This window comes from Gorilla gorilla, chromosome Y (assembly GCF_029281585.2).
Source record: "Gorilla gorilla gorilla isolate KB3781 chromosome Y, NHGRI_mGorGor1-v2.1_pri, whole genome shotgun sequence".
In the NCBI taxonomy this organism is placed as follows: domain Eukaryota; kingdom Metazoa; phylum Chordata; class Mammalia; order Primates; family Hominidae; genus Gorilla; species Gorilla gorilla.
Window position 1 is genome coordinate 26,284,162 of NC_073248.2, and position 17,994 is coordinate 26,302,155.

Genomic DNA, 17,994 nt, shown 5'->3' on the forward strand with positions numbered 1-17,994 from the left:
CACCACACACCTGGCAGCATTATCAAGATTAAGTAGCATTAGGTAAAAGATGAGTTCATTAAAAAGAAATAAAAGCACAAATGTAATGAGAAATTATCTTTCTGTTCTTTCTTATTTTCTCATATATTGTTTTAATTTACTTCCAGATCTTCATTCATATTCACCTGTTTCTATCTAGCTCCCTTTGATCCTCCTTCTTGCCTGACTACAAACTGTTGGTCCCAGTTAATATAGGCAGAAAACTGTACACAGTATTCAACAAGACATGAGGTTGAGAGATGTCTAATATGTCCTTCACCTCCAAGCACAGCAACACCGTTACCACTTTCTCCATAGCTATGACGGTATTATCCACAGCCCATCTCTATAATTTAATACTTAACCCTGAGAGTTCTTGTTCAATGAAAGTTCAAGCTGCAATACATCTGGAAAATGTTTTCTACATGAGGGTAAAGAAATGAACTTTCTCATAGAGCTTGTAAATAAAGCAGACAGGACAAACAATTCATGAATCAATTAACAAAGGTTATACAAAAACTCATGTTAGTTTAATAATAGAAAAAGATGCTTTTGAACTCAAGCAACAGAATCTGGCTCTAGCATTGAGAGTTCAATATTTAAAGAAAGATTTTAAAGTATTGATATATATTTATTTTATAACTGTAAGTATTCTAAGGGAATAAAAAATTAACAAATACTTGTTGTCTTAATATTTAAAACTTAAAGGAAGAATGCATACAAATTTGTACAGCAGAATTGCTCTACATGGACTAAATCTCTAATTGAATAAATTAATCTAATCTGTCACTATTTGTCCTCAGGTCTCCAGAGGAGTGTGTGAATGGAACTATAAGAAAGACTTCATAGGACTCAGGAAATGCCATTGAAAATAATGCTCTCATCTCGGTGGAGCCAAGATGGCTGAATAGGAACAGCTCCAGTCTATAGCTCCTAGTGTGAGTGATGCAGAAGACAGGTGATTTCTGCATTTCCAACTGAGGTACTGGGTTCACCTCACTGGGGAGTGCTGGAGAGTGGGTGCAGGACACTGGGTGCAGTGCATTGTGTGTAAGCCAAAGCAGGGTGAGGAAGCACAAGGGTTTAGGGAATTCCCTTTACTAGTCAAAGAAAGGGGTGACAGATGGCACTTGGAAAATTGGGTCACTCCCACCCTAATACAGTGCTTTTCCAATGGGCTTATCAAATGGCACACCAGCAGATTATATCCCGCACCTGGCTCAGCAGGTTCTATGCCCATGGAGCCTCGCTCACTGCTAGCACAGCAGTCTGAGATCAAACTACAAGGTGGCACTGAGGCTGGGGAAGGGGTGCCCGCCATTGCTTAGGCTTGAGTAGGTAAACAAAGTGGCCAGGAAGCTCGAACTGGGTGGAGCCCACCATGGCTCATGGAGACCTACCTGCCTCTGTAGGCTCCACCTCTGGGGACAGGACACAGACAAACAAAAGAGAGCAGAAACTTCTGCAGACTTAAATGTCCCTGTCTGGCAGCATTGAAGAGAGTAGTTGTTCTCCCAGCACACAGCTTGAGATATGAGAATGGGCAGACTGCCTCCTCAAGTGAGTCCTTGACCCCCAAGTAGCCTAACTGGGAGGCACCCCCTGGTAGGGGTGAACTGACATCTCACATGGCTGGGTACTCCTCTGAGACAAATCTTGCAGAGGAATGATCAGGCAGCAGCATTTGTGGTTCACCAATATCTGCTGTTCTACAGCCACCAGTGCTGATATCCAAGCAAACAGGGTCTAGAGTGGACCTCCAGTAAACTCAAACAGACCTGCAGCTGAGGGTCTTGACTGTTAGAAGGAAAACTAACAAACAGAAAGGATATCCACACCAAAAACCCATCTGTACGTCACCATCATCAAAGACCAAAGGCAGATAAAACCACAAAGATTGGAAAAAAACAGAGCAGAAAAACAGGAAACTCTAAAAATCAGAGTGCCTCTCCTCCTCCAAAGTAACGCAGCTCCTCACCAGCAATGGAACAAAGCTGGATAGAGAATGACTTTGATGAGCTGAGAGAAGAAGGCTTCAGAAGATCAAACTAGTCTGAGCTAAAGGAGGAAGTTTGAACCAACAGCAAAGAAGTTAAAAACTTTGAAAAAAAATTAGATGAATGGCTAACTAGAATAATCAATGCAGAGAAGTCCTTAAAGGTCCTGATGGAGCTGAAAACCAAGGCACGAGAACTATGTGATGAATGCACAAGCCTCAGTAACCGATGCGATCAACTGCAAGACAAGGTATCAGCGATGGAAGACAAATGAATGAAATGAAGCATGAAGAGAAGTTTAGAGAAAAAAGAATAAAAAGAAATTAACAAAGCCTTCAAAAAATATGGGACTATGTGAAAAGACCAAATCTACATCTCATTGGTATACCTGAAAGTGACGGGGAGAATGGAACCAAGTTGGAAAACACTCTGCAGGATATTATCCAGGAGAACTTCCCCAGTCTAGCAAGAAAGGCCAACATTCAAATTCAGGAAATACAGAGAATGCCACAAAGATACTCCTCCAGAAGAGCAACTCCAAAACACATAATTGTTAGATTCACCGAAGTTGAAATGATGGAAAAAATGTTAAGGGCAGCCAGAGAGAAAGGTTGGATGACCAACAAAGGGAAGCCCATCAGACTAACAGCTCATCTCTCAGCAGAAACTCTACAAGCCAGAAGAGAGTGGGGGCCAATATTCAACATTCTTAAAGAAAAGAATTTTCAACCCAGAATTTCATATCCAGCCAAACTAAGCTTCATAAGTGAAGAGGAAATAAAATCCTTTACAGACAGGCAAATGCTAGGAGATTCTGTCAGGGCAAGGCCTGCCCTACAAGAGCTCCTGAAGGAAGCACTAAACATATAAAGGAACTACCAGTACCAGCCACTGTAAAAATATGCCAAACTGTAAAGACCATTGATGCTAGGAAGAAACTGCATCAACTAATGAGCAAAATAACCAGCTAACATCATAACGACAGGATCAAATTCACACATAACAATATTAACCTAAAAGGTAAGTGGGTTAAACGCTCCTATTAAAAGACACAGACTAGCAAACTAGGTAAAGAGTCAAGACCCGTCAGTTTGCTCTATTCAGGAGACTCATCTCATGTGCAGAGACACACATAGGCTCAAAATAAAGGGATGGAGGAAGATCTACCAAGCAAATGGAAAACAAAAAAAGGCAGGGGTTGCAATCCTAGTCCCTTATAAAACAGACTTTAAGCCAACAAAGATCAAAAGAGACAAAGAAGGCCATTATATAATGGTAAAGGGATCAATTCAACAAGAAGAGGTAGCTATCCTAAATATATATGCACCCAATACAGGAGCACCCAGATTCATAAAGCAAAGTCCTTAGTGACCTACAAAGAGACTTAGACTCCCACACAATAATAATGGGAGAATTTAACACCCCATTGTGAACATTAGGCAAATCAATGAGACAGAAAGTTAAAAAGGATATCCAGGAATTGAACTTAGCTCTGCATCAAGCAGACCTAATAGACATCTACAGAACCCTCCACCCCAAATCAACAGAATATACATTCTTTTCAGCACCACACTACACCTATTCCAAAATTGACCACATAGTTCAAAGTAAAACACTCCTCAGCAAATGAAAAGAACAGAAATTATAACAAACGGTCTCTCAAACCACAGTGCAATCAAAATAGAACTCAGGATTAAGAAACTCACTCAAAACCATTCAAATACATGGAAACTGAAAAACCTGCTCCTGAATGACTACTGGGTACATAACAAAATGAATGCAGAAATAAAGATGTTCTTGAAACCAACGAGAACAAAGACACAACATACCAGAATCTCTGGGACACATTTAAAGCAGTGTGTAGAGGGAAATTCACAGCACTAAATGCCCACAAGAGAAATCGGGAAAGATCTAAAATTGACACCCTAGCATCACAATTAAAAGAACTACAAAAGCAAGAGCAAACACATTCAAAAGCTAGCAGAAGGCAAGAAATAACTAAGATCAGAGTAGAACTGAAGGAAATAGAGACACAAAAAACCCTTCAAACAATCAATGAATCTGGGAGCTGCCTTTTTGAAAAGATCAACAAAATTGATAGACTGCTAGCAAGACTAATAAAGAAGAAAAGAGAGATGAATCAAATAGACGCAATAAAGAATGACAAAGGAGATATCACCACCGATCCCAGAGAAATACAAACTACCATCAGAGAATACTATAAATACCTCTATGCAAATAAACTAGAAAATCTAGAAGAAATGGATAAGTTCCTCGACATATACACTCTCCCAAGACTAAACGAGGAAGAAGTTGAATCTCTGAATACACCAATAGCAGGCTCTGAAATTGAGGCAATAATTAATAGCTTACCAACAAAAAAAAAGTCCAGGAGCAGATGGATTCACAGCCAAATTCTACCAGAGGTACAAGGAGGAGCTGGTACCATTCTTTCTGAAACAATTCCAACCAATAGAAAAAGAGAGAATCCTCCCTGACTCATTTTATTAGGCCAGCACCATCCTGATACCAAAGCCTGGCAGAGGCACAACTAAAAAAGAGAATTTTAGATGAATATCCTTGATGAACATTGATGCAAAAATCCTCAATAAAATACTGTCAAAATGAATCCAGCAACACATCAAAAAGCTTATCCACCATGATCAAGTGGGCTTCATCCCTGTGATGCAAGGCTGGTTCAACATACAAAAATCAATAAATGTAATCCAGTATATAAACAGAACCAAAGACAAAACCACATAATTAACTCAATAGATGCAGAAAAGTCCTTTGACAAAATTCAACAATGCTTCATGCTAAAAACTCTCAATAAATTAGGTATTCACAGGACATATCTCAAAATAGTAAGAGCTATCTATCACAAACCCACAGTCAATATCATACTGAATGGGCAAAAACTGGAAGCATTCTCTTCAAAAACTGGCACAAGACAGGGATGCCCTCTCTCACCACTCCTACTCAACAGAGGTTGGAAGTTTTGGCCAGGGCAATTAGGCAGGAGAAGGAAATAAAGGGCATTCAATCAGGAAAAGAGGAAGTCAAATTGTCCCTGTTTGCAGACGACATGATTGTATATCTAGAAAACCCCATTGTCTCAGCCCAAAATCTCTTCAAACTGATAAGCAACTTCAGCAAATTCTCAGGATACAAAATCAATGTGCGAAAATCACAAGCATTCTTATACACCAATAACAGACAAACAGAGAGCCAAATCATGAGTGAACTCCCATTCACAATTGCTTCAAAGAGAATAAAATACCTAAGAATACATCTTACAAGGGACATGAAGGACATCTTTAAGGAGAACTACAAACCACTGCTCAAGGAAATAAGAGAGGATACAAACAAATGGAAGAACATTCCATGCTCACGGGTAGGAAGAATCAATATCATGAAAATGGCCACACCGCCCAAGGTTATTTATAGATTCAATGTCATCCCCATCAAGCTACCAATGACTTTCTTCACAGAATTGGAAAAAACTACTTTAATGTTCAAATGGAACCAAAAAAGAGCCTGCATTGCCAAGTCAATCCTAAGCCAAAAGAACCAAGCTGGAGGCATCATGCTACCTGACTTCAAACTATACTGCAATGCTACAGTAACCAAAACAGCATGGTACTGGTACCAAAACAGAGACATAGACACATGCAACAGAACAGAGCCCTCAGAAATAATGCAGCATACCTACAACTATCTGATTTTTGACCAACCTGAGAAAAACAAGCAATGGGGAAAGGATTATCTATTTAATAAATGGTTCTGGGAAAACTGGATAGCCATATGTAGAAAGCTGAAACTGGATCCCTTCCTTACACCTTATAGAAAAATTAATTCAAGATGCATTAAAGACTTACATGTTAGACCTAAAACCATAAAAATCCTAGAAGAAAATGTAGGCAATACCATTCAGGACATAGGCATGGGAAAGGACTTCATATCTAAAACACCAAAAGCAATGGCAACAAAAGCCAAAATTGACAAATTGGATCTAATTAAACTAAAGAGCTTCTGCACAGCAAAAGAAACTACCATCAGATTGAACAGGCAACCTACAGAATGGGAGAAAATTTTTGCAACCTAGTCATCTGACAAAGGGCTAATATCCAGAATCTACAACAAACTTAACCAATGTACGAGAAAAAAACAAACAACCCCATCAAAAAGTAGGTGAAGGATATGAACAGACACTTTTCAAAAGAAGACATTTATGCAGCCAAAAAACACAAGAAAAAATGCTCATCATCATTGGCCATCAGAAAAATGCAAATCAAAACCACAATAAGATACCATCTCACACCAGTTAGAATGGTGATCATTAAAAAGTCAGGAAATAGGTGCTGGAGAGGATGTGGAGAAATAGGAACACTTTTACACTGTTGGTGGGAGTGTAAACTAGTTTAACCATTGTGGAAGTTGGTGTGGCAATTCCTCAGGGATCTAGAACTAGAAATACCATTTGAGCCAGCCATCCCATTACTGGGTATATACCCAAAGGATTATAAATCATGCTGCTATAAAGACACATGCACACGTATGTTTATTGTGCCACTATTGACAATAGCAAAGACTTGGAAGGAAGCCAAATGTCCAACAATGATAGACTGGATTAAGAAAATGTGGCACATATACACCATGGAATACTATGAAGCCATAAAAAATGATGAGTTCATGTCCTTGTAGGGACATGGATGAAGCTGGAAACCATCATTCTCAGCAAACTATTGCAAGGACAAAAGCCAAACACCACATATTCTCACTCATGGATGAGAATTGAACAATGAGAACACATGGACACAGGAAGGGAAATATCACACACTGGGGCCTGTTGTGGGGTGGGGGGAGGGGGGAGGGGGGAGGAATAGCATTAGGAGGTATACCTAATGTTAAATGATGAGTTGATGGGTGCAGCACACCAACATGGCACATATATACATATGTAACAAACATGCACGTTGTGCACATGTATCCTGAAACTTAAAGCATAATAATAATAATAAAGAGAGAAAAATGAAATAAAAGTTCATAAAAAGCAAAACAATAGAACACCTAAACTCACAGAAGATAGGACCTACTAAATATCAGAGGAGAACTAAACCAAATAGAGACTTAAAAAACACACAAAAAAGCAAAACATAAATTTTTTGAAAAAATGTAAAACTGATAAGCCACTAGTGGAACTAAGAAAAAGAAAAAGTTCAAATAAATAAAATCAGAAATAAAAAAAGATGTTACAACTGATGCAAAAATAAAAAATAATTATCAGAGACTGTTATGAACAGCTATCCAGTAATAAAATAGAACTAGAGGTAATGAGTAAATAGCAGCACATACATAACCTACCAAGATTGAATTAAAGAGAAATAGATAATCAAAACTGACCAATAATCAGTAACAATTGAATTAATAATAAATGTCTTCCAACAAAGAAAAGTACAGGACGGAAAAGCCTAATTGCTGAATTGTGCCAACTTACAAAGAAGAACTAAAGCCAATTCTCCTCCAACTATTTCAAAATAGGATAAAGGAATACTCCCTGACTTATTTTATGAAGTGAGCATTACCTTGACCAACAAATTATGATAACACACAAAAAAAGAAAACAAAATGCCATTATCCCTTGTGAACATAGATAAAAACAAACTCAACACAATAGTAGCAAACAAAATTCAACAGTGAATCAAAAAGATTATGCACCATAATCAAGTGAATTTGTTACAGGGATGCAAGAATGGTTCAACAAACACCAATCCATTAATATCCACAGAATGAAGGACAAAATTCTTATGATTATCTCATAATCATAAGGTTTGATAAAAATTCCACTTTTCCACTTGAGAGAAGGGAGAATCAAGATGGCAAAATACCAATACTTCAAATGGATTCTAAGAAGGAATACTGAGATTCAGCAGAGATGTGATAGGAACCACCAAAAATGAGGAAGGAGAGCAAAGCAATAGGCTTAGAACTAGGGGAAGACACTAGATACAGGAGAAAAGTAAGAGAAAGAACTTCACACTTGCACTGTGAGATTTAACAATCTTAGCTGTGAGAGAATCTCTCCTCTTATGTCATCATTAAACCTAACATACACAGCTGCCTAGAGAATGCACAGAGAAATTGTTCCAGAAAGAAAGATCACACAAAGTACTACAAACATTTGAGTCCAGAGTTGCTTCAGCTTAATATTATTATGAGAGTTAACTCACAGAGTCTGTGTCCTGTCCTGAGTTCAGAATGATGTGGTCACTGCTGTTGCCACCACTGGTCTGAGAAAAGACAGGGAAGACTGAGCACTCCCATGTACACATACAACAAATCCTAACACAACAGCAATGGAATGTTGTGAGACCAAAAGAAAGGCTGGCCACACTCTCCACTGTTATCTCCTGATGCTGCTCCAGCTGAGAGAGGCCTCACACTTCCCAGTGGCAGCCCTGCAGCATAGCTGGCACAGCTGACAGGTGAGCACTCTGCTGGTGCCCTGAAGAACATTCTTTTCTTTCAGTCACAGTCAGCAACTGTATGTACAACCAAGGAGCCTGAGAACAAGTCTGCTGGCATATGGTGCTCCCAGTACATCCAAGGGCCTATTAATTGTTCAGCCCAGTTGTGTCTCCCAGGATTTAAGCACTGGCTAACACAACCTGCCATTACCACCACAGCTGACATCAACCTGAACATGCCACTAGTGGACCAGAGAACTGGCCCACCCAAACCACTACTGCCACTACTAGTGTCAGCATGAACTACTAGGGTTCCAGTGGGTTGCTCCACTACAGCTTCTGTCATCACCCTCATCTCATTAGTTGCCCAGGAGTCCTAAGGATCATCTATATGCCTGGCTTATCACTGCCACTCCCTATATCTTATCAGAATAAGCTCCCTGGAGGCCCAAAATTGCCCCCCACCCCAGGATCCACCAACAGGATCCTACAACTAATCCTGTGTATTCTCAAAAAACTTATATGGAGATCATACCATTGTAGGCACCCAAAATTGAAAGTTAAATCATCCCATACAACCAGCAAAATACATATATTCTTCAGAAAAAAATTCTCTCAATGAATGCAGTTTCAAAAAATTATAAAGGTGACTGTTACACCATTGTAGATATTAATGTAAGGACAGAGAAAACATAACAAACAAGAAAATCAAACACCACCAATCAAAGACAATAATTTGCAAACAACAGATTTCAGTCAAAATGAAATTCACAAAATTCTGGGTCAATAATTCAAAATCCTGATTTCAAAGAAGCATATTGAAAAACAAGGGAATCAGAAAATTAATGCAAACAAATCAGAACAACAATTAAGAATGAAAAAATAAAAACCAGATACAAAACAACCAGCCATAAAAAAGGATGAGTTCATGTCCTTTGTAGGGACATGGATGAAGCTGGAAACCATCACTCTCAGCAAACTATCACAAGGACAAAAAACCAAACACCACATGTTCTCACTCATAGGTGGGAATTGAACAATGAGAACACATGGACACAGGAAGGGGAATATCACAAACCGGGGCCTTTGAGGGGTGGAGGGAGGGGGGATGGATAGCATTAGGAGATATATCTCATGTTAAATGAAGAGTTAATGGGTGCAGCACACCAACATGGCACATGTATACATATGTAACAAACTTGCACACTGTGCACAAGTACCCTAAAGCTTACAGTATAGTAAAAAAAGTGCTAAGCACATAAAAAAAGAATATGAATGAAAACTTTACCAAATAGATAGATAATTAAGAAAGATAAAAAATATAGGACTTCTGGAACTGAATAATTGAAGAAAATACATGTACATTTTAAAGCTACAATAGACCATCTCAGGCAGAACAAATAATATTAAAACATGAAGACAAGCATTTTGAAATAACACGGAGAAAATTTTAAAAAATTAAAAATAAGAAGCTGGCAATATGCCCAAATAGAAACAGTTTTAGGGCTGCAGCTCCCATTGAGATCAACACAGAAGGCAGGTGATTCCTGCATTTCCAACTAAGGTACCTGGTTCATCTCATTGGACCCGGTTGGAAAGTGGATGCAGCCCACAAAACATGGGCCAAAGCAGAGTGGGGTGTTTCCTCACCCAGGAAGTGCAAGGGGTCAGGGGATTTCCCTTTACTAGCTAATGAAAGCCATGAGAGACTGTACCATGAGTAATGGTGCTTTTGGCCCAGATAATGCACTTTTCCCACAGTCTTCACAATGGGTAGACCGGGAGACTCTCTCCAGTGCCTGGCTTGTGGGTCCCACCCCCACAGAGCCAAGAAACCTAAGATCCACTGGCTTGAATTTCTCACTGCTAGCACAACAGTTGGATGTCGACCTGGGACACTCAAGATTGGAGGGGTGAGGGGCATCTGCCATTGCTGAGACTTGAGTAGGCTGTTTTACCCTCACAGTGTAAACAAAGCCGCCAGAGTGTTTGAACTGGACAGAACCCACCACAGCTCCCTGGGACAGAGCATCTGGGGGAAGGGGTGGCTGTGGTGCAGCTTCAGCAGAGTTAAACGGCCCTGCCTGACAGCTCTGAAGAGAGCAGTGGTTCTCCCAGCATAGCATCCAAGCTCTAATAAGGGACAGACTGCCTCATCAAGTGGGCCCATGACCGACTGTGTATCCAGACTGGACAACGCCTTCCAGACCCCTTATATAGGAGAGCTCTGGTTGGCATCTGGCAAGTGCCCCTCTGGAAGGAAGCTTCCAGATGTAAGACCAGACAGCAGCCTTTGTTGTTCTGCATCCTCCACTGGTGATACCCAGGCAAATAGGGTCTGGAGCATACCTCCAGCAAACTCTAGCAGACCTGCAGCAGACAGGCCTGACAGTTAGAAGGAAAACTAGCAAAAAGAAAGGAATATTATCAACATCACCAATATCAAAGACCAAAGGTAGATAAAACCACAAAGATGGGGAGAAACCACAGCAAAAAGACTGAAAATTCCAAAAACCAGAATGCCTCTTCTCCTCCAAAGGATCACAACTGCTTGCCAGCAAAGGAATAAAATGGGATAGAGAGTAAGTTTGATGAATTGACAGAAGTAGGCTTCAGACAGTGGGTAATAACAAACTTCTATGAGGTAAAGAAGCATGTTCTGACCTAATGCCAGGAAGCTAAGAACTTGGAAAAAAGGTTAGATGAATTGCTAACTAGAATAACCAGCTTAGAGAAGAACATAAATGACATGATGGAGCTGAAAAACACAGCACGAAAAGTTCATGAAGCATACACAAGTATCAATAGACAAATCAATCAAACAGAAGAAAGGATATCTGAGATTGAAGATCAACTTAATGAAGTAAAGCGAGAAGACAAGATTAGAGGGAAAAAAAGAGTAAAAACAAACAAAGCCTCAAAGAAATATGGGACTATGTGAAAAGACTAAATCTATGTTTGAATGGTGTACATGAAAGTAACAAGGAGAATGGAATCAAGTTGGAAAACACTCTTCAGGATATTATCCAAGAGAACTTCTTCAACCTAAGGCAGGCCAACATTCAAATTCAGGAAATACAGAGAAAACCACAAAGACATTCCTTGAGAAGAGCAACCCCAAGACACATAATCATCAGATTCACCAAGGTTGTAATGAAGAAAGAAATGTTAAGGGCAGACAGAGAGAAAGATTGGGTTATCCACAAAGGGAAGTCCATCAAGCTAATGCGGATCTGTCAGCAGAAACACTGCAAGTCAGAAGACTGTGGGAGCCAATATTCAACATTCTTAAAGAAAACACTTTTCAACCTAGAATTTCATATTCAGCCAAACTAAGCTTTATAAGTGAAGGAGAAATAAAATCCTTTATAGACAAGCAAGTGCTGAGAGATTTTTGTCACCACCAGGCCTGCCTTACAAGAGCACCTAAAGGAAGCACTAAAATGGAAAGGGACAACCAGTACCAGCCACTCAAAAACATGCCAAAGTGTAAAGACTGTTGATGCTATGAAGAAACTACATTAACTAGTGGGCAAAATAATCAGCTAGCATCATGACGACAGGATCAAATTCACATATAAGAATGTTAACTTGAAATGTAAACAAGCTAAATGGCTCAATTAAAAGATACAGAATGGTACATTGAATAAAGACTCAAGACCCCTAAGAGTGCTGTATTCAGGAGACCCATCTCATGTGCAAAGGCACAAATAGGCTCAAAATAAAGAGATGGAAGAAGATTTACCAAGCAAATGGAAAGCAAAAACAAAAACAAAAACAAAAAAAAAACAAAAGGCCATTGCAATCCTAGTCTCTAATAAAACATATTTTAAACCAATAAAGATCAAGAGTCAAAGAAGGTCATTACACAATGGAAAAGGGATCAATGCAACAAGAAGACGTAACTATCATAAATATATATGTGCCAAATACAAGAGCACCCAGATTCATAAAGCAAGTTCTTAAATACAAACAAATAGACTTAGATTCCCACACAATAATACTGGGAAAACTTAACTCACTGTCAATAATAAACAGATCAAAGAGACAGAAAATTAACAAGGATATCCAGGACTTGAACGCAGCTCTGGACCAAGTGGACCTACTAGACATCTACAGAACTCTCCACCCCAAATCAACAGAATATACATTCTTGTCAGCACCATAAAGCACTTATTCTAAAATTGATGGCATAAATGGAGGTAAAACACTCTTCAGCAAATGCAAAAGAATGGAAATCATAACAGTCTCTCAGACCACAGTGCAATCAAATTAGAACTCAGGATTAAGAAACTTACTCAAAACCGCACAACTATATGGAAACTGAACAACTTGCTCCTGAATGACTACTGGGTAAATAACGAAATGAAGGCAGAAATAAAGATGTTCTTTGAAACCAATGAGAACAAATACACAATGTGTTAGAATCTCTGGAACAACTTAAAGCTGTGTGTACAGGGAAATTCATAGCACTATAAGTCCATGAGAGAAAGCAGGAAAGATCTACAGCTGACACCATGGCATCAAAACTAAGAGAACTGGAGAAGCAAGAGCAAACAAATTCAAAAGCTAGCAGAAGACAAGAAATAACAAAGACCAGAGCAGAAATGAAGGAGATGGAGACACAAACACCCTTCAAAAAATCAATGAATTGAGGAGCTGGTATTTTGAAAAGATTAACAAAATAGGTAGACCGCTAGCCAGATTAATAAAGAAAAAATTAGAGAAGAATCAAATAGATGCAATAAAAATGATAAACAGGATATCAGCAATGATCCCACAGAAATACAAATTACCATCATAGAATACTCTTCACAAATAAACTAGAAAATCTAGAAGAAATGTATAAATTTCTGGACACATATACCCTCCCAAGATTAAACCAGGAAAAAGTTGAATCCCTGAATAGACCAATAACAAGTTCTGGAAAGGAGGCAGTAATTAATAGCCCACCAGCCAAAAAAAAGTCCAGGACCAGGCAGATTTATAGCCAAATTCTACCAGAGGTATGAAGAGGAGATGGTCCTATTCCTTCTGAAATTATTCCAACCAATAGAAAAGGAGGAAATCTTCCCTAACTCATTTTATGAGGCCACCATCATGTTGATACCAAAACCTGGCAGAGACAAAACAACAACAAAAAAGTTTTAGGCCAATATCTCTGATGAACAGCAATGTGAAAATCCTCAATAAAATAGTGGCAAACTGAATCCATCAGCATATCAAAAACTTGTCCACCACAATCAAGTCAGCTTCATCCCTGGGATGCAAGTCTGGTTCAACACACACAAATCAATAAATGTAATCAATCGCATAAACTGATCCAATGAGAAAAACCATATGATTATGTCAATAGACACAGAAAAGGCCTTTGACAAAATTCAACAGCCCTTCATGCTAAAAATTCTCAATAAACTAGGTACTGATGAAACGTATCTCAAAATAATAAGAGCTATTTATGACAAACCCACAGGCAATATTATACTGACTGGGCAAAAACTGGAAGCATTCCCTTTGAAAACTGGCACAAGACAAGAATGCCCTGTCTCACCACTGCTATTCAATATAACATTGGAAGTTCTGGCCAGGACAATGAGACAAGAGGAAGAAATAGAGGATACTTAATTAGGAAAAGAGGAAGTCAAATTGTCTCTGTTTGTAGATGACATGATTGTTTATTTAGAAAATCCCATCCTCTTAGCCCAAAATCTCCTTAAGCTGATGAACAACTTCAGCAAAGACTGAGGATACAAAATCAATGTGCAAAAATCACAAGCATTCCCATACACCAATAACACACAGAGAGCCAAATCATGAGTGAACTCCCATTTACAATTGCTTCAAAGGGAATAAAATATCTAGGAATCCAACTTACAAGGGATGTGAAAGACCTCTTCAAGGAGGACTACAAATCACTGATAAAGGAAATAAAAGAAGACACAAACAAATGGAAAAACATTCCATGCTCAAGGATGCGAAGAATCAATATCATAAAAATGATCACACTGCCCAAAGTAATTTATAGATTCAATGCAATCCCCATCAAACTACCACTGACTTTCTTCACAGAATTGGAAAAAAACTAATTCAAAGTTCAAATGGCAGCAAAAAAGAGCCTCCATAGCCAAGACAATCCTAAGCAAAAAGAACAAATCTGGAGGCTTCGGTGCTACCTGACTTCAAATTATAGTACAAGGATACCGTAACCAAAATAGAATGGTACTGGTTCCAAAACAGATACAAAGACCAACAGAACAGAACAGAGGCCTCAGAAATAACACCACACATCTACAACCACTGATCTTTGACAAACCTGACAAAAACAAGCAATGGAGAAAGTCTTCCCTATTTAATAAATGGTGTTGGGAAAACTGGCTAGTCATATGCAGAAAGCTGAAACTAGATCCCTTCCTTACACCTTATACAAAAAATCAACTCAAATGGATTAAAGACTTAAACATAAGACTTTAAAACCCAAAAACCCTAGAAGAAAACCTAGGCAATACCATCCAGGACATAGGCATTGGCAAAAACTTTATGACTAAAACACCAAAAGCAATGACAACAAAAGGCAAAATTGAACCAAGAAAAATTCTGGTTCTGTCGCCAGACCTTCCACTGCCATCGGCCTCTGCAGGAGGAGACAGACCCCCGGCGCTCTGCAGAGCGCCTGCCCGAGTAACACAGAGCTGGAGCCAGAGAAGATGATGGCAGTCCCAGCAGGCGCTCAGGCACACCCCGACATCCAAAGCAGACTGCTGGGCGCGTCCGGAGATCCCGTCGAAAGAGGCGCATTTGCCATGGCGCCAGAGATGCTCCCCAAGCATCCTCATACCCCGCGGGACAGGAGGCCTCAGGCGGACACCTCCCTCCATGGCAATCTGGCAGGAGAGCCCCTTCCTCTGCTGGCTGGTGCTTCCACCTATTTCCCCTCCAAGAGGTTAATAAAGGTTTGCTCCTCAGCACCCCCCCCCCGCCCAATCCAGCGTTTCCATACGGTTTATTCACAGGCCCTTTCTAGGCCAGTGGTGAATGCTCACTTACATTGACAGCTACGAGGGAATTGTTCCGCGAGTGCTGCCCATCTTCAAATCAGTGCCTGCTCAGAACAGCAGAAACAGCCTCAGATGTACTGGTTTCCACAGAACCATTGTTAGGCTTTTGTGAAGCATTTTTGAACCTAATAAATAATGTCAAAAGTCAAAAAAAAAAGGGATATAATTAAACTGAAAAGCTTGTGCTCAGCAAGAGAAACTATCTTCAGAGTGAACAGGCAACCTACAGAATGGGAGAAAAATTTTGCAATCTATCCATCTGACAAAGGGCTAATATCCAGAATCTACAAAGAACTTAAACAAATTTATAAGAATAAAACAAACAATCCCATCAAAAAGTAGGCAAAGGATATGAACAGACATTTCTCAAAAGAAGACATTTATTCAGCCAAGAAACATGGGAAACAATGCCCATCATCACTGGTCATCAGAAAAATGTAAATCAAATCCATAATGAGGTACTATCTCACACCAGTTAGAATGGCAATCATTAAAAATTCAGGAAACAGGTGCTGGAGAAGATGTGGAGAAATAGGAACGCTTTTACTCTGTTGGTGTGAGTGTAAATTAGTTCAATCATTGTGGAAGACAGCATGGTGATTGCTCAAGAGTCTAAAACTGGAAATACCATTTGAACCACCAATCCCAATACTGGGTATACACCCAAAGGATTATAAATCATTCTACTATAAAGACACAGGCACACATATGTTTACTGCAGCACTATTCACAATAGCAAAGACTTGGAACCAATCCAAATGCCCATCAATGATAGACTGGATAAAGAAAATGTAGCACATATACACCATGAAATACTATTCAGCCATAAAAAAGGATGAGTTCATGTCCTTTGCTGGGACATGGATGAAGCTGGAAACCATCATTCTCAGCAAACTAACACAAGAACAGAAAACCAAACACTGCATGTTCTCACTCATAAATGGCAATTGAACAATGAGAACACATGGACACAGGGAGGTGATCATCACACGCCGGAGTCTGTCAGGTGTGGAGGGCTGGGGGAGGTATAGCATTAGGAGAAATATCTAATGTAGGTGACGGGTTGATGGGTTCAGCAAACCACCGTGGCACATACATACCTATGTAACAAACCTGCACGTTCTGCACATGTACCCCAGAAATTAAAGTATAGTAAAAAAAATGAATGAAAGCCTTCATGACATTTAGGACAACATACAGCAACTAAATGTGTAAATTGTTAATATATTAAGGGTGAATAGAAAATTTTAAAACTAGAAAACGTATTTAATAAAATAATAGCTAAAATCTTCCTAACTCTATCAATATTTATATATTCATATATATATATAAACATTCAGATATAGGAGGGTGAATGATTCCCAGATAAACACAATGCAAAAAGTTATACTTGTGACACATTATAATTTGTCTAAAGTAAAATTCAAAGAGTGAATCTTAAAAACAGCAACAGAAAAGCAACTAAATTTGTACGAAGAAAAAAAATCACCGAATTAATGCAGACTTTTGAGCAGAAATGTTTCACTCCAAAAATAATAAAATGATATATTTATAGTGCTTAGGGGAAAAAACACTGTAAGTCAAGAATAAAATATCCAGCAATTCTATCCTTTCTAAATGAAGGAGAAATAATGTCTTCCCAGACAAGGAAATTCTGAGGAAATTTGTTACCACTAGACTGGACCTAGAAAAAATGTCCCAGGAAGTCCTAAACATGGAAGTAAAGGAAGACATTTACCATTATCAAATTACACAGAATTATAAAACTTACATGTAAAGTTTTCACAAAAAGAAAGAAAAGAAAGCATGTAAATGATATCACCACAGAAATCAGTAAACCATAATGAGAGATATATGAGAAAAAGAAAATAACAAAATGTATAAACCACCAGAAAATAATTACTATAACAAGAAATAAACCTCACAAGTAATAAAAATCTCAGTGTAAATGGACTACATTCTTCAGTTAAAAGATGTAGAATTACTGGATGAATGTACTAATCATGATCCACTTATATGCCATTTAGAAGAAGCTCACCTTTCCAGCAATCACACATATAGACTGAAAATAAAGGGATGTAAATTTACATATTCCATGTAAATAGAAACCAAAAATCAAATGAAGTACCTACCTGTACCCATATCAGATAAAACAAACTTTAAATAAAGAACAGTGAAAAGGAAAAAAATGCCAAGTAGGTTATTATATTATAATAATGGGAACAATCAAATGAGGTGGTAATAATTTCATGTATATATATATATATATATATATATATATATATATATATACATCTAACACTAGAGTACTGAGAATCATAAACAAATATTATTAAGTCTAAGAAGAGAGAGATATTGCAATATAACAATATTAAGAGGACTGCAACACCCCACCTTCAGCATTAGACAGTTCATTTGTACCAAAAGTCAATAAAGAAACATTGGATTAGGCTGTAT

The 17,994-nt window shown here is 38.6% G+C and overlaps 1 protein-coding gene across 1 annotated transcript; it reads left to right on the top strand.

The window, feature by feature from the left end:
• The first annotated feature begins 10,650 nt into the window (after positions 1-10,650).
• On the top strand, positions 10,651-15,531 carry LOC129530328 (uncharacterized protein C12orf42-like). The gene is made up of 2 exons (XM_055377150.1): positions 10,651-10,755; positions 15,070-15,531. The coding sequence occupies exons 1-2, from the start codon at positions 10,651-10,653 to the stop codon at positions 15,529-15,531; spliced, it is 567 nt and encodes a 188-aa protein (XP_055233125.1).
• The last annotated feature ends 2,463 nt before the right edge of the window (positions 15,532-17,994 follow it).

Bases quoted from the DNA above. Each gene is read 5' to 3' on its own strand.
- LOC129530328 (XM_055377150.1), top strand. From the start codon at position 10,651: ATGACCGACTGTGTATCCAGACTGGACAACGCCTTCCAGACCCCTTAT. The intron at 10,756-15,069 runs GTAAGACCAGAC...AATTGAACCAAG, and splicing joins CTGGAAGGAAGCTTCCAGAT to AAAAATTCTGGTTCTGTCGC.